Source organism: Aspergillus versicolor, assembly GCF_001890125.1.
Source record: "Aspergillus versicolor CBS 583.65 unplaced genomic scaffold ASPVEscaffold_8, whole genome shotgun sequence".
In the NCBI taxonomy this organism is placed as follows: domain Eukaryota; kingdom Fungi; phylum Ascomycota; class Eurotiomycetes; order Eurotiales; family Aspergillaceae; genus Aspergillus; species Aspergillus versicolor.
In genome coordinates, this window is record NW_024467531.1 from 818,427 (window position 1) to 839,303 (window position 20,877).

The 20,877-nt window shown below is 52.4% G+C and overlaps 11 protein-coding genes and 2 non-coding genes across 13 annotated transcripts; 9 read left to right on the forward strand and 4 right to left on the reverse strand.

The window, feature by feature from the left end:
• Nucleotides 1–8: 8 nt before the first annotated feature.
• ASPVEDRAFT_820783 (uncharacterized protein) lies at nt 9–1,764 on the reverse strand. The gene is made up of 6 exons (XM_040817133.1): nt 1,320–1,764; nt 1,249–1,274; nt 1,169–1,205; nt 1,039–1,124; nt 624–994; nt 9–561 (listed from the first exon to the last, which is right to left on the reverse strand). The coding sequence occupies exons 1-6, from the start codon at nt 1,459–1,461 to the stop codon at nt 87–89; spliced, it is 1,137 nt and encodes a 378-aa protein (XP_040670649.1). The 5' UTR covers nt 1,462–1,764; the 3' UTR covers nt 9–86.
• A 625-nt stretch (nt 1,765–2,389) lies between these two features.
• ASPVEDRAFT_137016 (FAD-binding oxidoreductase) lies at nt 2,390–4,555 on the forward strand (the record flags this gene model as incomplete). The annotated part of the gene is made up of 5 exons (XM_040807347.1): nt 2,390–2,817; nt 2,862–3,361; nt 3,409–3,862; nt 3,910–4,057; nt 4,124–4,555. The coding sequence occupies 5 exons, from the start codon at nt 2,390–2,392 to the stop codon at nt 4,553–4,555; spliced, it is 1,962 nt and encodes a 653-aa protein (XP_040670650.1).
• Nucleotides 4,556–4,610: 55 nt separating this feature from the next.
• Nucleotides 4,611–6,917, reverse strand: ASPVEDRAFT_136655 (HET domain protein; the record flags this gene model as incomplete). Its single annotated transcript, XM_040807314.1, has 1 exon — nt 4,611–6,917. One exon carries the CDS (start codon nt 6,915–6,917, stop codon nt 4,611–4,613), a length of 2,307 nt encoding a protein of 768 aa, XP_040670651.1.
• Nucleotides 6,918–7,596: 679 nt separating this feature from the next.
• Nucleotides 7,597–8,022, forward strand: ASPVEDRAFT_86269 (uncharacterized protein; the record flags this gene model as incomplete). The annotated part of the gene is made up of 2 exons (XM_040817815.1): nt 7,597–7,609; nt 7,718–8,022. The coding sequence occupies 2 exons, from the start codon at nt 7,597–7,599 to the stop codon at nt 8,020–8,022; spliced, it is 318 nt and encodes a 105-aa protein (XP_040670652.1).
• Nucleotides 8,023–8,906: 884 nt separating this feature from the next.
• Nucleotides 8,907–10,526, forward strand: ASPVEDRAFT_54967 (glycoside hydrolase family 43 protein; the record flags this gene model as incomplete). Its single annotated transcript, XM_040815002.1, has 1 exon — nt 8,907–10,526. One exon carries the CDS (start codon nt 8,907–8,909, stop codon nt 10,524–10,526), a length of 1,620 nt encoding a protein of 539 aa, XP_040670653.1.
• A 553-nt stretch (nt 10,527–11,079) lies between these two features.
• ASPVEDRAFT_t110 lies at nt 11,080–11,220 on the forward strand. The gene has a single exon. It is a non-coding gene; the product is annotated as a tRNA-Tyr (tRNA).
• Nucleotides 11,221–11,306: 86 nt separating this feature from the next.
• ASPVEDRAFT_t111 lies at nt 11,307–11,446 on the forward strand. The gene has a single exon. It is a non-coding gene; the product is annotated as a tRNA-Tyr (tRNA).
• A 332-nt stretch (nt 11,447–11,778) lies between these two features.
• ASPVEDRAFT_31321 (cytochrome P450) lies at nt 11,779–13,436 on the forward strand (the record flags this gene model as incomplete). Its single annotated transcript, XM_040810459.1, has 3 exons — nt 11,779–11,875; nt 11,925–12,179; nt 12,244–13,436. The coding sequence occupies 3 exons, from the start codon at nt 11,779–11,781 to the stop codon at nt 13,434–13,436; spliced, it is 1,545 nt and encodes a 514-aa protein (XP_040670654.1).
• A 255-nt stretch (nt 13,437–13,691) lies between these two features.
• On the forward strand, nt 13,692–14,447 carry ASPVEDRAFT_137695 (putative secreted glycosyl hydrolase; the record flags this gene model as incomplete). The annotated part of the gene is made up of 2 exons (XM_040807416.1): nt 13,692–13,853; nt 13,911–14,447. The coding sequence occupies 2 exons, from the start codon at nt 13,692–13,694 to the stop codon at nt 14,445–14,447; spliced, it is 699 nt and encodes a 232-aa protein (XP_040670655.1).
• Nucleotides 14,448–15,024: 577 nt separating this feature from the next.
• ASPVEDRAFT_173583 (uncharacterized protein) lies at nt 15,025–17,200 on the forward strand. The gene is made up of 5 exons (XM_040808744.1): nt 15,025–15,206; nt 15,267–15,336; nt 15,383–15,481; nt 15,528–15,681; nt 15,730–17,200. Exons 1-5 carry the CDS (start codon nt 15,033–15,035, stop codon nt 16,787–16,789), a joined length of 1,557 nt encoding a protein of 518 aa, XP_040670656.1. The 5' UTR covers nt 15,025–15,032; the 3' UTR covers nt 16,790–17,200.
• ASPVEDRAFT_44433 (uncharacterized protein) lies at nt 16,551–17,200 on the reverse strand. Its single transcript, XM_040813045.1, has one exon. It carries the CDS (start codon nt 17,097–17,099, stop codon nt 16,926–16,928), a length of 174 nt encoding a protein of 57 aa, XP_040670657.1. The 5' UTR covers nt 17,100–17,200; the 3' UTR covers nt 16,551–16,925.
• Nucleotides 17,201–17,281: 81 nt separating this feature from the next.
• Nucleotides 17,282–18,591, forward strand: ASPVEDRAFT_74354 (uncharacterized protein; the record flags this gene model as incomplete). Its single annotated transcript, XM_040816250.1, has 5 exons — nt 17,282–17,615; nt 17,663–17,854; nt 17,909–17,970; nt 18,006–18,182; nt 18,235–18,591. The coding sequence occupies exons 1-5, from the start codon at nt 17,300–17,302 to the stop codon at nt 18,589–18,591; spliced, it is 1,104 nt and encodes a 367-aa protein (XP_040670658.1). The 5' UTR covers nt 17,282–17,299.
• A 711-nt stretch (nt 18,592–19,302) lies between these two features.
• ASPVEDRAFT_86275 (uncharacterized protein) lies at nt 19,303–20,672 on the reverse strand (the record flags this gene model as incomplete). Its single annotated transcript, XM_040817816.1, has 5 exons — nt 19,303–19,754; nt 19,800–19,867; nt 19,919–20,286; nt 20,331–20,435; nt 20,487–20,672. 5 exons carry the CDS (start codon nt 20,670–20,672, stop codon nt 19,303–19,305), a joined length of 1,179 nt encoding a protein of 392 aa, XP_040670659.1.
• Between the last annotated feature and the right edge of the window lie 205 nt (nt 20,673–20,877).

Below are 20,877 nucleotides of genomic sequence, written 5' to 3' on the forward strand. Positions count from 1 at the left end.
TGTATATAATACATTCTCTATTCGCTATTCATGCAGCAGTCTACGTTTTTTTCCTTCTGTAGCTATGATATCTGTAGTATTGTATATCATCTACCTCCGAGCTGCACTAGACTCTCCGTACTACTATCATTCACCGTCCCATCCACCGTCCCAGGCGAATCCTCCCACCTTACTTCAGTCTCAGTCGTCATCATAATCCCATTCTTCCTCTTCGACACACTCTGACTCCCACAAGGCGCAGGAACATCCTCATCTCCCCCCAGCACAGACGTCGTATTCCCCCCCTGCGTCTTCCGCGACTTGGATACATGGTCAAGATCATACGCATATCCATAGCGCCCAGCAGGACGGTTATACTGACCAGTGTGACTAGCCGAGCTGAATAGTCTGGGGACGAGGCGCACGAAGAGTGGTTTCAGGGCTGGCGCACAGGCAGCCACAAAGGCGAGTCCGACTTCGATTGTGGAGATGCAGAAGAGCACGCTGTAGCTGGAGTCGGGCGGGATGTTGCGGTCGAATTTGTCAAGCAGGATGACGCGGATTATTCCCGCCAGGACGGTTCTACAATTCTCATTAGTATTCTTTTTTTTTTTTTTTCTTGTAGTGGTGGTGGTGGTGGGTACATCAAACCAAACGACAGAATCCCAACAAGCATGATCTTCTGCTTCCGTGCGATATGCAGGTTATACACGATCCACGTCGGAAGAAGCAAGACGAGAAAGTCCGTAAAGATAGCCACAGAGGCCGTGCCCGTGACGAAGTCTGCAAAGTTGACGCACTTCTTATCCGGATACGCCGCTGGATTCCAGTTCGATGCGATGGGGACGCAGTTGAAGACGGTTACTAGAAACGTTGCGACCGCTGCTACGGCATTCAGCACCATGATGGCCCAGATTGTGCGACGGACGGCGACCTTCTGTCCGGTGAGGCGCAGGAGGAATAGCAGGATGGAGGCTTTGATGAGGGCGAGGATGGGGTTGTAGAGCAGTTCCGTCTGGGACTGTGAGGTACTGTCCATAGAAACCAGGAGATACTTACTGCGTAGGAATATTTCCCTGCTAGAACGGCATTGTAGTCTTCTGGGATGTCCCAGACATGGTAGCCGATGTATTGCAGTTTGATTGCTGTCTTGTTAGCATCGCCAGATAAAGGTATAGAGGGCTCATACTGAAGTATGAAGTGACCGTCTCTGCCCAGTACAGCGCCTAGAATATAAACAGCAGCCCTGTTATAAAGGAATGGTCTTACCAGTGCAGCGCAAATAACCCAGTCGTCTAATAATTAGCAGTATTCCATGATTTGTATTACTGTGGGCATACCAGCAGCAAATGACCGCATCCAGACCCGGATATAGACACGCAGCAGCACCACGACCGTCGCAGCGGCAGGAAACCCGAAGATCAGGCCGATCGCCTGTGCCTGCAAGTTGTCGTGGGGCAGATCGTCCGAAGATGAATCCATGGCGATCCGGTTCACGGCAGAGGCAGATCAGCATTGCCGATCAGAGAGAATGGGTGCATTTATACTGTTATATTACACTTTGCGTGATGTTGACGATTCGGCCCCCATTGATCAGAGTTTGCAAGACCGCAGGATCAGGTCTTTTATGCAGTCTCATCTGGGGACCTGGACGTGGCTCTGGCTAGACCAGGGGCGGAGATGCTCCTCTTCTGGGACGGGGGCATGGTAGAATAACAAGGATTGTTGCATTCTCTGCAGGTAGACTGCGAGCCCCTGCTTGCCACGCAGGGGGCTCGAACTGGCTTACTGGCTCGTCGAGGTCGGATATGCCGGACTTCTTCGGCACCCAGTGGCCCGGTATATTAAAACAGATTAAGCATGGGTGCTCGGCTACAGTGGTGGCCTATTTGCCGATGCTTGACTCGCCGGCAGGATCCTTCATTTCACGTTCCAGATCCCACTGGACTGGACATGGTAAGGTAAGCCTGCATGGAATATACGGGAAGAAGGGCGTTATTGGCTGCGTATATTAACGCGAGAGTGGCTAGCCCTAGTTCCAGTCCGGTGCCTCACTAGCTGTTAGTGCATCGCTTGCTCGAGTCATGCACAAATAAAAATTGGTCCGCTGCATCTATCCAGCCTTCAGGGCTCGGTGCTTTCTTCCGACTGCCCCTGCTGCTCGCGTCTGCTTGACTCTGGTGTGGTCGAGCGGGATATAATGCCTGCATCAATAGTGCATGCGCCGTTGACCACGCCATCCTCGCTAATTAGCAGCATGCTAGTAAAGTGGCAAGCTTCATCTCCTGGGCCCGCTCAGGCTTAAGTATTTGAGGCCTCCCTGCTGCGCATCTCGGATCCCCTCGCTGCCTGTCATCCAAGAGCCGGCCTGGCGCATTTGTAATTGCAGTGGCTTCATTTATCCTTAGAAATGAAGAACCTGCTCCCTTGTGCACTCGCCACCCTGGCCGTGGCTGCTGCGGCTGCAGAGTTCCCATCCCAGTCCTTGAAGCCTGCAGCCACTGTCGTCCCCTCAGCCACACTCTTCCCCGGAGAGTCGCTGCAATTGACAGACGAGGTCCTGGGCGAAGTGGAGGCCGCGATCCAAAACAAGTCGGTGTCCGACCTGTTCAAGTTCGGAGACGCGGCTGTTTCAAAGCGAAGCGGGCGCAGTTGCAAGACGCTGCCAGGCGACTCGCTGTGGCCGAGAAACCTACTCTGGGAGATCTTTGACCTCCTCCTTGGACGACGTCTAATCAAGGCCTCGCCGCTGGCTGCAGTATGCTATCCTGACTGGCCAGATTACGATGCAACGAAGTGCGTTGAGATCACCACGCAGTGGTCTACTTCTGATCTCCAGTATGTCTCTGTCCTCATAAAGTGACATGGCTAACCATGTGTAGTATGGGCGACCCAACCTCCATAATGCTTCCTCTCTTTGAAGGCCGCACTTGCATGCCCCCTGGCTCGAACTACACCGACACCTGTATGATGGGCGGTTATCCCTCGTACGTCGTGAACGTCACCAACGTGGCCCAGATCCAGCTAGCTGTCAACTTCGCGCGCAGCCTCAACCTGCGTCTAGTTGTCAAGAATACAGGCCACGACTTCAACGGCAAGGCTGCTGGCAAGGGGGCGTTGTCCATCTGGACCCATTGGCTCAAGGATAAGCGGTTCTATCCCGAGTACCGCTCTGACAACGGCTATATCGGCCCTGCGATCAAGTTCGGCGCAGGCACCCAGGTCTGGGAGGCCAATGAGTTTGCAAAGGAGAACCACGTTACGACTGTTGGTGGTGAGGCTGTTACTGTTGGTCTGGGAGGAGGATTCACTGCTGGTGGTGGCCATTCGCCGTTGTCCAGCATGTATGGGCTGGCTGCTGACCAGGTCTTGTCTATGGAGGGTATGTATGTCCCTCTCCCCCAGTTAAGCGTATATTAACAGAGACAGTTGTCCTTGCTAATGGCCGCTTCATCACCGCATCGGCAACCCAGAACCCAGACGTCTTCTGGATGCTCCGTGGAGGAGGAGGGAGCACTATCGGCGTCGTCACCTCGTTGACGGTCATCGCGCACCCCCAGATCCAAACGACCTCTGTCACCTTCAACTTCACAATCAACGACTGTCCTAATGCCGATGCCTTTTGGACCGGCGTCTCTGCCTACCTCGACAACTTCCAGCGCTTCGTCGACGCCGGGTCGTACGGCTACTACTACGTTGGGGCCTCCTCTATCCTGATCGGCACTGACTATGCTGGGTCGACAGACTATTACTTCCGTATGGAATCATTCGTTGCACCGAACATGACAGTCGCCCAGACCAAGACATTGCTTGCCCCGTGGTTCGACGTGCTCGATAGTCAGAATATCACATACACCCCGTGGTACAACCACGCTGATAACTAGTATGACCACACCACCCATTACTCACGGATAGTTGCTAATGAATCAGCCACGATGTCTGGAAAGCAGCCTTCCCCCAGGAATTCACCGGCTCGGCAATGGTAAAGACGGCCTCACGTCTGATGCCCCGGACTGTATTCACCGAGGACTCCTCCCGAGCCAGCTTGTTCGCTGCCCACCAGGATGCCATCAAAAATGTACCCCACCACCCTAACTTCTAACCCCAGTCTCCTGCCCCTAGTTGTATTCAGCTAACAGTATAGGGCCTCTTCATCGCCGGCTTCCACATCTCCGGCACAGGAATCGCCATGACACCACCAACAAACAACGCCGTGCTTCCCGCCTGGCGCAACGCCCTTGCCCACATCATCGTCGGCGGGCAATGGAGCGCCGACGCAAGCTGGTCCACCGTCTACAGCACGTCCACATTCGTGACGGCGTGGATGGACAAGATGCGCGCCATTGCGCCTGACTCCGGTGCTTATATGAGCGAGGCGGACATCATCGAGCCGGATCTTCAGCAGGCGTTCTATGGGAGTAATTACCCGAGACTCTATAGCCTGAAGCAGAAGTATGATCCCACGGGATTGTTTTATGCGCTTACGGCTGTGGGCGCGGAGGATTGGGAGGTGCAGACGGTGGATCCGTTGCCGGAATCGTGGAATAACAATGGAAGGTTGTGTCCTGTATATTGATATTATATACCATAGTAGCATTACTAGAATTAATTAGCCTGCTGTGTATAGTGTGTTATACGAGTAAAAACTCCGCCAGTCCAAACTCAGGCAGGGAGTCTCTCTCCCACTCGTATATAAACTGCCACTCCCACTCCTCCTGGTCATTCGAAGCCACAACAACCACCACCGGCCCCTCAGCCTGGCCCTGATATGCAAATGGCATGGGAGGAGCCACCGGCCCATTCGCCCCCCGGTCTCTCAGACACGGCATCAACAGCGCAACCCAGCGAAAGGTCTTAAACAGGTTTCCCACAACCAGCGCAATCTTCCGCCGCGTCTTCATGTCCATCCCCTCACTGCCTCCTTTATTGTACACACGGTAGTAATCTCGTAACTGACCCCCCGGGGGCGCGGGATTCTCAATACTAAACATCCAAGCCGGAAGACCCTTCCCTCGTCGCCGGAGGACAGCACCAAGCCATTCCGCCCTGAAGCCTGTTTCTGTGATTTTCCCGGCGAGACTATTCTGCCCATCATAGGCAGGATACTGCTTCTCATCCTTCGTTGCTGTCGGGGGGAGAAGGTTCGGACGCGCCGGCGCCCATCCCAGCCCCCTGGTTTTGAGACGCGGGGATCCAGAGACAAGAAACCCCGTTGCGACGGGCTCGCCTATTTTCTGGCCCCAGAACTCATCCGCGGCTTTGATGACGGTTGCTGAGCCGGCGACTAGGGCCCAGATCATGGGGACGTCGCGGTCTTTTGTCGCGTGGCGGTGGTTGAGGAGGCAGGTTGCTTGTTCGATTGATACACCCGCAGGGTCGTCGGGGGGAAAGGATGGCTGGATAGGCGCGTAGTGCTGTGCAGCGAGACATGGCGAGACGAGGGATAGACAGCTCTGGTTTAGGACGGCGTTGAGGACATCGACGAGGGAGATGACGTTGTTATCTCTGCAGAGGATGTGAAGTCTTGCACGCCCGCGCATTCCCTCAAGCAGGGTCCAGGCGCGCACGTTCCAGTCGCAAACGAGCAGGGCAGCGAGGATGGATTCCTTTGCTTCGAGGGTTTGTGGGAGGATATCTATCTCCATGATGTCGCGGTCTGCGAGGAGGGTGACTTTGCTGCTTTCGAAGATGGCGTTGATTTGGCCGAGACATTCGGCGCGTAGGGTGCGGTCTGTTGGCACGCAGGGGGAGTCCATCCAGTATGACGTGCACTGTAAAGATCTGGCCAGGGCGCTGTATCTGGCGTGCAGGCAGCTGTTGAAGCCGGTCTCTGGCCGGCCGCCCTGGCCGTGGCTCCAGACGTGCGAGACGGCCAGGGTGTCCTTGGTGGCGGGGGTGTAACGGATGTGCTTGTCGTCGGTGTCCTCTAGGGATATGGCTCTTGCTCGTCCGCCGGTGATGCTGAGATAGGACTGCTCGTCCCAGGTCAGCAAGTGGCAGGGGGAATCAGGGCCGGGGCCGGGGCAGTCGAAGTCGTGCGCGCCCTGGATCTGGACGCCCTCGGACTCGAATCTCTGGCAGTTTCCAGGTGCTTTGCCGTCGCAAACCCTCCTTGGGCTTGGGGCATCTCCAGTAGGAACAATGTTGCATCGTGGGCCACGGTCCCCAAACCGCCGTTCGAAGATGTCTAAGAACGTCCTGAAGTCCTGCGGCACACAGCTCAGATCGGACCGGAGAAGCTCAAACGCCCACTTACACATATAGTTGGGCCGTGCCTTTTCAATCGTCTCCCGGCTAGGCATCACCGCGGGAATCTGCTTCGCTATGAGATCGTTGTGTCTGTCGAAGCGGTATCCATCCATCTGCTTGCTCCCGTCATACCACAGCTGCAGCATGACGGTGTGCTGCCATGCCGCCCATAGAAAGGCCTGCAGAACGAACCACGCCTGTGCGTCCTCACTGGGACTGTCGTCCAGGAGACGGGTTGTGGTGTCCAGGAGACTAACTATCGTGTCGGAGTAGTGGCCTGTGAAGCTGAGTGGGACGCTGCGTTTCATTACCAGGAACAGCGCGAGGCGAATGCTGTTCGTGCTTGGTGTAGACAGGACCTTGAGGGCTGTCCATTTATACTCACACTCACTCTCTTTACCCTGTAGTGGTGTCAAATATTCAGCAGGCCATTCTCCTCCATACACGAATGGCAGTTCCGGTGGATGAGAGGGAAGTCGAGCAAGCAACGCGCAAGCGCGATCAACAATCTCACTCTTTCCCATCTCCTGCTTGTACGTCAGGAAATTACACAGCATCAGCGCTTTGAAGTGGCCGTCCAGGCTGTCGAGGTGTGAATCCAGGCCATTCCCAGGCTTGATCAGCTCCACCGCATCGCGACACCACTTCTCCAGGGCGGCCGTTGTTTCGGCGCTGTTATTCCAGTGCATATCGCCGACAGACCCTGTTTCATCGAATGAGATAAATCTCATTTCAATGGGGTAGTTGAGCTGTTTTTCCGCTGGATAGAAGCTGCTCTGGTCCAGGACTGTGGACACATGGTCCTTGGTGAGGGCTTTGAAGCCTGGCATCGTTACCTAGTATTGTCCTTCCGGTCTAAACAACGGACAAATGGCGGGCAGCGTAGTTTATATAGTGCATGTCAGAAAGTTAATCTGGTGGGACCTGCTCGTATTCCTGCCTAGTCCTGCAGAGGTGCCTGATTGACTGATTGAATATAAATGATATTCAGCCCTAAAGCACCCAAGCTGAATCCCTAGGAAGGCAAGGCCAGACCTACTTTTTTTCTGGCATGCACATTTACGAGCCCGATCCAAATAGCAATTTGCACTCCTGACCTCGTCCTCAGCCCTGAGACGCTGGAAGAGTGCTGCGCCTCTGCTGAGCCCTCTGTCCACGGAGCTACGCCCAACAGACATTAGTTCCTTCGTCGGCTGTTTAATAGCATCCAATGATCTTTCAAACTCAGAGACACTTAACTTCATCTTCTTTAGTGGCATGCCAGGCGTTTCTTAGTGCCCTTGGCAGTTGTTCAGCCCACCAAATAGGTAGATAACAAATAGATAAATGCCCCTTTCCCGCGGCTAATTCAGGATCATTAAGACTATCATGATCGTTGAAGGTGATCACCGCTCGTGTCCTGCAGATCGTCTTGGTTGTTGAGCTTGCAAGTGGTATACTCCTACTTATATCTCTATTTGTCTACCAGTTATAATACTAACATGATAAGCTGCTTTTTCTCGAAACTGCCGTACAAATGACTCGAGTGCAGATATCCCTACTCTCTACGACTCGAGCCAGCAAGACCTCAGCCACCTGGATGGCTGCACCAACCTCACCGGCAACATCGTACTGTTACCCGACTACTCCGGTCCGTTCAAGCTGAATGGCGTCACAGAATTAAATGGCGGAATCGCGATGAACGCTTCCGAGTACTCGGAGAATGTGGAATCTTTCGAGATGCTCGATGTGGTCAACTACGCTGGGATACTGGAGCTCTACCAGGTTTCCGACGTGCGGCTCCTCAAGGTTTAGCGTATGCAGGAGCTGTCACTGCGCTCGTATAAGGGGGGGAAGGCTGATCTGGGCAAATTGGTGGAATCTGAATTAATCGGCGTTGCTGGAATTTGGGAGTATGTATCAATATTTTATGTGAGATTCCTCGTGTGCTGACTGCTAAGGACGAACCTGACATCGCTGTAACGCGTCGGCACATCAGGCGTCATCTTCTCGAGCTACGTGACAAATCCCTGGGAAGATCAGGAATATGGGGCTATTGAGGTTCATCTGCCTGCTCTATAGTCTACTGCTGGTCTCAACATCCTCGGGCGTATCTCCAAGCTGTCGCTCCCTCGACTCGCCAATATCACTCGAGATCCTTCAGCTTTCGATGGTCAGCCCTTTAATTCGACAATTAGCATTGAAACGTCGAATCTGGGCGTGCAGCTGCCGGCCCTAACGACCCTAGACTATCCCCTGGCGGTTGAGGGACTCGTCTCGACGTGCGTATTCCAGCAGTTATCCATTAAACAGCCAACTAATCTTCTAGTCTAAACTTGTCTTCTCTTGTGGAAGCCGACCAGGACACCTCCGTTGAAACGGGAACGTCGTCGTTATTTGTTGTCGAAAAAAGAAGGCAGGGAAGCAAGCTGTGTCCAGTAGAGAGGGTACAGTACATGTGTATGATGATGCGCCGCCTCCTTATTCGAGGATTACAATAATTAAATAACTAAGAAATCTGGCTAAACAGTACCTTTGACTTATACCCCAAGCCAAGGCGCATTTAGGCTAATGCTGCAAATAACCGCTTGGAGAAGCCCCGCTATATAACTCCATCAGCCCAGTTCCAATTCCAATTCCGAACATCCACATCCATATTCATTCTATATTATACCATATCAAGCAAGAGAAAAGTGGCAATGCCGCCCCTCCGCAACCCCATCCTCCCCGGCTTCAACGCCGACCCCTCCATCCTCCGCGTCAACTCCTCCTACTACATCGCAACCTCCACCTTCGAATGGTACCCCGGCGTGCAAATCCACCACTCCACCGACCTCGCAAACTGGGACTTAATCGCCCGCCCACTGTCCAGGGCAAGCCAGCTCGACATGCGCGGCGCCCCCGACAGCTGCGGCGTCTGGGCACCGTGTCTCTCCCACGACGGATCCCAATTCTGGCTCGTCTATACCTACGTCACTCGCAAGGACGGCTCGTTCAAGGATTCCCATAACTATATCGTCACTGCGCCGGACATTACAGGTCCCTGGTCGGACCCTATCCATGTAAACTCCTCCGGTTTCGACCCGAGTCTCTTCCACGACGAGGACGGCCGGAAATGGTTCGTAAATATGCTGTGGGACCACCGGCGGCGTCCGCGTGCGTTTGCGGGGATCGCACTGCAGGAATTCGACCCGGTGCAAGGGAAACTAGTCGGGCCGAGGAAGAATATCTTTAAAGGCACGGAGCTGGATCTGGTTGAGGGCCCGCATCTTTATAAACGGGACGGGTGGTACTATCTTCTCACGGCCGAGGGGGGGACGGCGTATCAGCATGCTTGTACACTTGCGCGGTCGAGGAGTATCTGGGGTCCTTATGAGACGCATCCGATTAAGCATATCTTGAGTTCGAAGGATGCGCCCTTTGCGGCGCTGCAGAGGGCCGGGCATGGGGACTTGGTGGAGACGGAGGATGGGAGGGTGTATCTGGTGCATTTGATGGGGAGGCCGGTTGGGCAGGGGAGACGGTGTGTGTTGGGAAGGGAGACTTCTATCCAGGAGGTGTATTGGGGTGAGGATGGCTGGTTGTGGGTGAAGGGGGGGCCGGTGCCGTCGCTGTATGTTGATGTCCCTGGGACGCGGCGCGAGGGCGAGTACTGGGCTGAGCAGAAGTATGCTTTCAGGGATGTCCTGCACAAGGACTTCCAGTGGCTGCGTACGCCTGAGCCAGAGCGTATCTTCTCTATTACGGATGGGAGTCTCTGCCTTGTCGGCCGTGAGTCGATTGGGTCGTGGTTTGAGCAGGCGCTTGTTGCGCGGCGGCAGACGCATTTCTCATACGATGCGGAGACTGTCCTCATTGATTATGCGCCTACTGACGAGAGGCAGTTCGCCGGTCTTGTCGCGTACTACTGCAGGTATAACTTCTTCTATCTGGCAGTTACAGCAGATGCGGACGGGCAGCGGGAGATCAATATCCTGCGTTCTGAAGCATCATACCCCGAAGGGAAACTCGATACCCCATTCCCTGAGCCAATTCAGATTCCGAATGAAGGCAAGGTCAGACTGGCATTGAGTATCAGAGGTGGACTCACTCTGCAGTTCTTTTACGCCCTCGGAGACGGAGACCTGCAAGCCGTTGGGCCCGTGTTTGATGCATCGATTCTGTCGGACGAGTGCGGTGGTCATCAGGCCCATGGGAGCTTCACTGGGGCGTTTGTGGGCATGGCCTGCTCCGACTTGAATGGGACAGCCCTGCCAGCCAAATTTGATTCTTTTGTGTATAGGCCGGTGCAGGATACGGCGGATCGATATGAGGTGTGATATTGGTACCGAATGACTGTCTTTCGTTATAAGCTACTCAGCTAGGGAAATCTTGATGCAAAGCTACGACGGCCATAAGGTCAATGACTGCATAGTTAAATGATGTTATAGATTCGGATATGGTTTCCGATCAACTACACATGTCCGTATTCATTCAATCGACCACTATTATTGTAAACATAGTGGAATAAATGGGGTAACTTGTCAACTCTCAAAGTCCGTACAGTATCTATACGTTAAATTGCCGATTTGAATATGTTGGCATATTTGGACCATTTCATTGATCCCACTTCTTAACACCCTCGTCTCGTTCTCTGTATAAAGTTTGTCGAATGGAATATATATAATCGAGTCCGATATTCTTGCGCATAACGGGCGTAAACCATACCACTGTTTACCACATGACACTTGCCTCCAGGCTTTATAGATTTGAATCTGAGGCTCGAAATAGCGTTCATGTGTAGTTTCACTTGAACCTTTGGCTGTCGACAAATTCGTAGAGGGTGCTTGGGAGCCGTTGATAAATAAGAAAAGCCCAGCAGCACTAACAACAGCCCGGATGGTCTAGTGGTATGATTCTCGCTTGTAAGGCTACCGTATTCGTACCATCAAATTTACCACATACTAATTCATCATCAGTGGGATCACCAATTCTAAGTGCGAGAGGCCCCGTGTTCGAACCACGGTTCGGGCCCTTCTTTTTTATCATTTTTTTCTCTTTCTTCTCTTAAAGAAGAGACAAGACCCTGAAAAGCTCAATCTACTGAAGCGCTTACATCAGCCCGGATGGTCTAGTGGTATGATTCTCGCTTGTAAGGCTACCGTACCAGGATTACCAACTTTACCACATACTAATCCAGAATAGTGGGATTATCCGATCTAAATGCGAGAGGCCCCGTGTTCGAACCACGGTTCGGGCCCTTTTTTTTTTTTTTTTTCTTATTTATTTATCTACTATAAATGGATTCAAGTACTCCTTAATGTATGCCAGTACTGTAGTATGCCCCGCGTGACCAATTCCAGTAGTTCAAGGCAGGATGCAACACAAGGAGGTGGTACAGCTAGTCAGTCCCTCCACATATGTCCCTTTGCGGCCGTGGGGCATCGCGGGGTTCGAAATGGTCAAGACAAGGCCTCCAATCAAGAGAGTTGAACTGCTGCAGCTGGTTGATCAGCTCGTGGGGCTGGAATATCTGCTGGTAGCTGGTGGTTCTTCTCACTACTCCCATATCATGACACTCCTACCATCACCATGATATACGCCTACCTATTTGCATTGCTAGCTGCACTATTACTATGGAAGAAGAGGGATACAAAACAACCTGGAACCCCCATTCCAGGTCCACCGGGTATACAACGGACTCCTGCGGTGCTCTACAAGCCAGCTAACATGTCCAGGCACTCCAATCCTGGGAAACCTCCTCGACATTCCCCCCAAACACTCCTGGCTCAAATTCAAAAAATGGGCCGATAAGTACGGTCCCATCTTCCAGCTCGATCTCGCAGGGCGAAAACACGTTGTTCTCTCAACCGAGAAGATCGCTAATGCCCTGCTTCGGGAGCGAGGGTCGCTTTACTCTTCCAGGGAGTATCTGCCCTTTGCATCGGGGCTGCTGTCGCATAATCTCAGGCCTCTTTTTCTTCCTTATAATGGTATTCCTCTTCCCCCGTTTTTTGTGTCTATGCTTTGCTGTTTGCTCATGATATGGATATGCAGATCTCTGGCGAAAGGGACGGAAGTTGATGCACCAGCTCACAACAAACACCGCCGCGAGCAGCTACGAGCCTGTTCAGGACTATGAGTCGAAAAGACTACTTGCCTCTTTACTGAAGAATCCCGCTGCATACGAGAAGTGGTTCGAGCTGTACGCGTCCAGCGTTGTGTACCGGATTGGATTCGGGCGCTGGATCGAGACGGGCGACGAGCCGGATTTTAAACGCATCATTGGCGTGGGAAAGACCGTGGAGAGGGTTGCGTCGCCGGGGGCGTATCTGGTTGATTCGTTCCCTGTGTTGAATATTCTTCCGTCGTTTCTGGCGCCGTTTAAGCGGGAGGCTGCGCGGTTGCATGCGGAGGAGCTGGGTCTGTTTCGGAAGTTGCAGCAGGATGTTCGTGATGATATCGACAAAGGACAGGGGAGCAGGTCATTCACCAAGACGTTCCTGGACAATAAAGAGGGATACGGGCTCTCGGATGACGAGGCAGCATATGTGATTGGAACGCTGTTTGAAGCAGGCAGTGGCACCACCGCCGCGGCCATGATGTCGTTCTGTCTGGCCATGGTGCACCACCCTGAGTGGCAGGTGAAGATGCAGACTGAAATCGACGATCAAGTCGGCGACAGGATCCCCGAATTCAGCGATATCCCAAATCTACCCACCGTCCGCGCTGTCATCAAAGAAGTCCTACGATGGAGACCAGTTACAGCCGGGAATGTCCCACACCAACTCATCCAAGACGACAGCTACAACGGCCACTTCTTCCCCAAGGGCACAGTCTTCCACGCCAACCAGTGGGCTATCCACCGGGACGCTGGAATATACCCAGACCCCGAGACATTCCGCCCAGAGCGCTGGCTTGAGCGCGGCTATCCGACGTACCAGGAGCCATTAACCAAATTCCCCAACATGCAGAACTACTCGTGTTTCGGGTTCGGGCGCAGGATCTGCCCGGGGCAGAGTATCGCAGAGCGGTCGTTGAATATCCTGACGGCGAGGATTGCGTGGGCGATGACGTTGCGCTGTAAGAGGGATGCCAGTGGGAAAGACATACTACCTCCGCTGTATGATTATAGGGCAGGGTTTAATGTCCAGCCTGAGAGGTTTGGCTTTGACGTTGTTGCGCGTTCGTCAGAGAGAGAAAGACAGGTTGAAGCGATATCTGACCAGGCAAGGCTGGCGAGAGGGTAATGTAGAGCCCTAAGTCACAAAACACAGACTGCAGAATCAGAATAATGAAGATAATAAATACAGCAAACTGCCGAGGCAAGTGTTTAAATGTTTTAAATTAGTTTCGACTCGTCCTAGCGCAGTTCCAGAATTCCCCACCCGGAGAAAAAAAAGGGGTCTAACTCGAGCGATCTCGATCTTAAGATCATCTCTGATCGTCGAAAAAGAGAACAATATTAAGAACAAGAAGAAAAATAAAAAATAAAATAGAATAAAATGCGCATCACTTCCTGGTGGCTCTTGTCCGCCCTCGCATCGCTGGCTTCCAGCACCTCCCTGCCTGTGAATGGCACCCGGGGAATCGACCTGTTCGAGATCCATCTCCCTGTGAACTGGAAGAATGCCGTCGCGGACGGTGTGGAATTTGTTTTTGTCAAGGTACTACATATTCCTCGCAGTCCATCAGTGGTGTTTCTGTATTCTAACTTGGTGCAGGCAACAGAGGGCACCAACTACAAAAACCTGCGATATCCCTCGCAAACAGAGAACGCCGCCCCAGGAGTCTTCCACGGCGCAATCCACTTCGCGTCCGCCGCATCCAGCAGCGGCGCAGACCAGGCTAAATTCTTCCTGAACAACGGCGGGAACTGGACGGCCGATGGAGAGACCCTGCCTGGCGTGCTGGAGATGGAGGGTAACATCGCGGGCAAACTATGCCACGGGATGGAAGCAGATGAAATCACAGACTGGATGGCGGATTTTTCAAACACTTATAAGCAGGCTACGGGGCGGCCGCCGCTGCTGTTTCTCTCTGCGAAGTGGTGGGGACAGTGTGCTGGGAATGATACCTCCTTTGCGGCCGAGCATCCCCTGTGGCTGGCGAATTGGGCGGATGAGATGGGCGCGTTGCCTGTGGGTTGGAAGGAGGCAACATTCTGGCAGTATGCGGCGATGAGTGGGAATGGGGGGGAGGGAGATGTGTTTTTGGGGAGTAGGGACGAGTTGACGAGGTTTGCTTTGGGGGAGCTGTAATTGTCTATATAGGGTTACACAGCTCATCCAGTTCAAGGAGCTGCTGTTGGGCAAGCCTGTTATGTAACTGCATATGATTGGCATTCATCTGGAGGATTCGATTAGCCTGATATTAATAAGTAATAAAGATATTGATTAGCCCACTACGCTAAAGCACTGCCGGTCTCAATGCCGGCATCTTCTGATATATGGGAGGCATCTAGGCTGTCACCAAGGTTCCAACCCTTCCACACCTCACCAGCCAATAAATAATGCACGCTTCAAAAGACAGGTGGCAAGAATAAGCATTGATGCCATCTCGGCTACTTCTCGGCTGCTGCTGCCCTCAGGGGGGTCCAAGTGTCAACACGGGACAAAGACTTGCGCCACATCTCCAACATTTCCCTGCATATAGCCTTCTCAGCACGGCAATAAGCTCATTGCGATCCTACCGCCACCCCACGCGTGGTCCTATTCCCCAGAATTGGAGTAACTGTCCGCGGGGTTGGGGTCTTGGCTGTCTGGGCGCCGAGAAAGGGTCGGCAGTATAAAGAAGATGTCGCATAATAGCTCAGAGGTGCAGTCACTTCTCAATTGCACTGCGTCATGCCTTCGTCTAAGCCGTCCAGTGTGCTGTACGTGGAGGATGCGTCTCCGGAGAAATGCCTCGAGGCGGCCCCTAGTCTGGAGCAGGTGTACATGGAGAGCGGGTTGAGCCAGGATGACGCGTACTTCCTGGCCAACTTTTCTGATGCGAAGAGGAAGAAGTGCATCCGAAAGGTAAGAAAAATCCCTTATGGGACGAATCGCTTATGAGACTAATGGAGAATAACCTTGCAGATCGATTGGCGACTTTGCCCTCTGTTGGCCTTCCTCTATCTTGTCTCCTATATCGACAAAGCGAGTATTGGTGAGTTAGACATCATTGTGATATTTCTGATTCTGACGATGTAAAGGAAATGCCAAAATCGAAGGCATGTTGACGGACTTGGATATGTCTGGGACTCAGTATAACGTTGCCCTGGGAATCTTCTTCGTCACCTACGTCCTGTTCGGTAGGTAATCAAGTCTCTTTAGTTTCCTCACTGACATTGGTATTAGAGGTCCCTAGCAATATTCTACTGGCCAAATTCAAGAAACCATCAGTCTACCTCGCGATGCTGACTCTCATCTGGGGAATCATCGTAACCCTAACAGGAGTCGTCCAAAACTTTGCCGGCCTCTGCGCCGTCCGCGTGCTGCTTGGTATCTTCGAGTATGTCTTTCGAATAGATGATTAAACCCGTCTAATTATATCTTCTAGATCCGGCTTCTTCCCCGGCGCCGTCTGGCTCATCACACAATGGTACATGCCCGAAGAAACGCAAACCCGCATCGGAATATTCTACACAGCCAGCGCCCTCGCCGGCGCCTTCTCAGGCCTGCTCGCATTCGGACTCGCCAAAATGCGCGGAATCGGCGGATATAATGGCTGGCGCTGGATCTTCATAATCGAAGGCGCAGCAACCGTCCTTCTCTCAGCAGTCTGCTACTTCTGCCTAGTAGACACACCCGCCCTCTCAACACGGTGGCTAGACCCCGAAGAGATCCGGTACCTAGAACTGCGCAAGAAAGCCCTTCGAGGCCCCATCGTCGTGGACGAAAAAGCCAGTAAATTCGACTGGAAGACGCTCTTCCGCACCCTCACCGACTGGCACCTGTATCTCCAGATCCTGAACTTCTGGTCCAACACGGTCCCGAATTACGGGCTGAAATTCTCCCTTCCCCAGATTATGAAGAATATGGGATACACCTCCGCAAACGCACAGCTTCTCTCCATGCCGCCGTATTTCGCGGGCGCTATCTCCGCTTACGGCTTTGGGGTTGTGGCTGATAAACTGCGCTGGCGCATGCCCATTATCGTTATGGGCCAGATGCTTGTGATTATTGGCTTTGGGATTCTATTCGCACTCGCCGATGATATCAAGGATAATATCCCTGCTTGCTACTTCGCCGTCGTGCTGGCTTGTATAGGCCTGTATCCGATCATCCCGGGGACGAACGCGTGGACGGCGAATAATCTGGCCGGCGCGAGGAAGCAGGCTATGGGTATTGCATTCATGATCAGTGCGGGAAACTGCGGGGGGCTTGTAGGTTCGTTTATATACCTTGAGCGCGAGGCGCCGAAGTATCCGACGGGGTTTGGGAGTTCGTTTGCGTTTGCGGCGGCGGGGATGGTGGCTAGTCTTGTGCTGGAGACGAGGTTTTGGTGGGTGAATAAGAGGAATGAGAAGATGAGTAGGGATGAGATTCAGGAGAAATATACGCCTGAGGAGTTGCAGGTTATGGGGGATCGGTCGCCGCTGTTTAAGTATATACTGTGACCTACTTACCTTAGCTGGATGGACTGGATTATCTGAAGGGAGAATCAGGATTAGATGTGTTGAATGGCCAATAACCAGCTATCTATTAGTCTCACCACCAGCCTTGAGTTCTTGGTATATTCTACTTAGCTGTCTATCAATTCTCCTGCAGCTCATTCAATACCTCCCCAAACATTGCCCTAATCGCATCCTCAACACCGGCACTCCTCCACTCCTCCCTATCCTCCACACTAACTTCCCCCTTCGCCAAACAACCTTCCATAGCCGTACTCCGTACAACAACTCCCGGAGCAGTCGACACAGTCCTCATCCTCAACCCCGTCAAAACACCCCTTAAATGATCTCCCGCCTTCCCCCCTCCTCTTCCACCATACGTCACAATCCCTGCAGGCTTTCCCTTCCATTCATAGAATAGATAGTCCAGCGCATTCTTCAAACTCGCAGGTATACTCCAGTTATACTGCGGAGTTATAAAGATAAAAGCATCGTACTGTCGGACAAGCGCTGACCATGCGCGCGTGTGTTCGTGGATATACTGCGGTGTTGGGTCTGTCGATGATAGATGCGATGGTACTGCTGGTTCGTTATAGAGAGGGAGGTTTTGGTCTTGAATGTCGATTATGGAGAGGTTTATTTCCTTGGTGTTCTTGCTTGACGTATTTCGTGATGAAGGGGTTGATGCGCGGTTCCCTTGTGCTGCAGGTTACGAGGGCGATTTTCGTTGCTGCCATGGTGGAATTATGTGGTTTCCTGAATGTTCAGGGCGTTTACGGTCTTTATATTAAGGTTGGATATAAATTCGCCACACTGGGCTCGGTAGGCCCGAGTATGTCGCTGCAGCCTACGCAAGGCTCCATTAGGGCTGACGCTCAGTCTACCTATCTATTAGAAGCGCGGATATCAGGGGAAACTGGTCCGCTATCCCCCTTGCCGAACGAGATGCACTGATCGATGCGCTTCGAGCAAAATACCATTCCGTCCAGTCTCTTCGCAAACAAGGCTTCTGGACCCAGATTCCCAGCCAGCAGGATCTCGACATGAAGAAGAGATGTAGAAACTGTGGAGGTAGGCGAATCTCCTGGAACTTGCTGTTATTCAGTTAATGCTCACCAATATCAGAAAAGAACAACAAACTTAGGTCCTCGGCATGCAGGTCCCACCCTGCTAAGAAGGCCTTTGAAGTAAGTTCTACTCTCTACCAGGCTATTCATAGCAGGACCTATTTACTATCATCCTCTGGACAGCACACGACTTTGCACTTGCAGACCCCAATCTCGCACACATGCAGGCTAGCCCTAAATCTAACCTTACCGTCCGCAAGGCAGTAGTGCTTGACTGCGAAGTGGTCGGTGCCCTCGGCGTTAATAACAACCAAGTCAGCGAGGCGATACGCGTTAGTGCCGTGGACTTTCTAGCCGGAGATATCCTGATAGATACGTATATAGAGCCCGTGGAGAGTATTATTGGCTCTTCTAGTCAATATAACGGCGTGGCTCCTAGTTTTTTTTAAGGATATGAAGAGGCGGGAGAAGACGGTATGTGGGTGGAGAGCAGCCAGGGAGTTGGTGTGGAAGATTATTGACCAACAAACTATCCTTATGGAGCATGCACTGCAGAATGGCCTGGATGTGTTGGGGATTGTGCATGCGGATGCCGTCGACTCGGCCATTATGACGCGCGATGCGGTGGGCTGGGGGTGTCGGCGGACTTGGGCGTTGAGGACGCTGGCTTCGGACTTTCTTGATCGCGATATCCAGACAGGCAATGGGCATGATTGCCTGGAAGACACCTTTGCGGCTTGAGAGGTGATTCTTTGGTGTTTGCAAAATACGAAGGAGTTGGGGAAGTGGGCGCACTGTCGTCGTGAACGGTGAGTTGTTGATGGGATGGATGAGTTCGACCTCAACGGATCTACTGAGGAAGCTGATATTTAGGACTCTCTTCGATTGAAGACTGAGTTTGTTTCTTTCTGTTGGATAGTGTGTCTTGATTGCTTTGACTGTCATTTTCTGCATACATATCTCGTTTGTTAAATGATCAATATAAAACAACTCTATGTTTGAAGAATTCTCGATATAGTAAAATAGCAAGCATCCATTCCAAGACCCGTCAGAGGCGAGACCGGTCTATAATCCGGGCAGTGGTTAACGAGATAAAGGCTAGATGCTCGGAATGTATTCCACCGAGCAAGCGAAATGGATCTGACGGCGTTATCAAAATGCAGCAGGCAGCCCTAGCTCCGGATCCCTCCGACCAATTCGCCACATGCATCTCCTGCACTCGTACCTTTGCAAAGAAATTCGGATCGACTGGGTTCCTTCCCGTGCTCGTTTATCTGGAACAGCCAAGCTGCACTACTGCGACGCCGTCGTGCTTGTCGCGCCATCGGAATCTTCCACGATTGACAGCACGGGGCGATCTGATCTGTTGAGCGAACTGCGATCGTCGTCTCATTCTGACTTTCTATGTTCAGTGAGTAGGTCTACTATATCGTCTAACATATCTGTTCATATCTAGAGAGAACCCCGATGGTCCTCTACTTCCACCGTGATATCCACCGTCCTCATCACACCCCCCTGTTTACCCTCCATTGTCAAATGCCTCGTACTCTCATTTCCATCACTCGAACTCGACCGTCTTCCATAATCGCCATTGCGACTGCGGTTGTGGTTTCTGTTCGGTAGGGACGAAATCTCCGTGACAACCGCGCCGTCTTCAGGGTTAAAAGGCGATTCACGCCGTCTATCCCTGGACCTCCCCCGCGATTTGCTTCCGCCGGATGACGAGGTCTGATTTATGTATGTGCTTGTCTTGGTCCGTCTCAGTTCCACCCCGTCGGGAATCTGTGTTGTTGTTAAGCCGGAGTGCAGGCCAGCGAAGATGTGGTAGAGCGTGGGCACGCAGGCGATTATGATGGAGGTTAGCATCATCGCTTGCCCGGTTATTTGCCAGTTTACGCTGTCCCCTGTGGCTGTTAGATGCAATACGCGATCAGAGGGGTGGGTCTTACATGAGACGTCTGTTGAGTGCGTGAATGATGGTAGAAGGGCTACATGGGCGACTGCGAGGCCGACGACACTGATATCCGTCAGTTGACATATACCAATGCCATGTATGCATTTGACGTACCATAGCCGTGTAGAGAACGATCCCAGGATCTTCACCCGCTTGTTCAATGCCATTTGCACACTGCGCATCATTGCGAATGGCAGACCGACGAGGATCAGCTCTGTAAGGATATTCAACACCCCGATCGGATAGAACAGCGCACCCTCTCCAGCGCAACGCCCTGGCGTATACAACCAGGATTTCGGCATCTGGCACTGGAAGGCAATCGCGAATATGGAGAATACAGTCCATACGAGAATGACTCCGGCGGTGATGGTGCAGGTTCGACGGAGGCTGTTGTTCGGCGTCAACTTCCAGACCAGCAGGATTGTTGACAGTTTTGATAGCGAGAGGACCAGAATTAGTAGTATTTGCGCAGCGAATGCAAACTATACTATGTCAGTAAACATCTAGGCTTTAGCAGTTAACCAACCTTGCTCGCTGTCTCGAGGGCATCCCCGTTGAGTCGGACCTGGTGTCTTCCCAGTCCATTATCGACGGCTTTTTGCAGAACGACAACTTGAATAATGGCAATGATCTTAAGCCAGTAAATTAGAATTCTGTCTGCTTGTTACAATAGACAACGTACCAAAGCAATCCATACGGGCGTGTTGAGGGCCGTCCGCCGCTGTTTAAAGTAAATCGCAGACCCGATTTTGGCAAGGACAAAGATGATGGCGGCAATCAGGAAAGTAATCGATACTAGTGTAATTAGAGGCCCACGATTGCTTCCTGTTAATACCTGGAATGGGCCATTTGGGGTTGGGTTGGCCATTTTGGCACTGCGGAGTGTTCAGGCCTAAGTCACCATGGCCGGATCCAAGAGAAGGGTTCGCACGCATAATAAGGGGAAAAGAGAAAATAAGAAAGACAGCACGAGCAGCTGAGAAAGGTCCGTGTCTTATTCTGCCTCTCAGCAATATTAGCTTTGCACCCATTGTTGGCAACACGAGCACCCCTGTTGGCTCCTCCGATCCCTG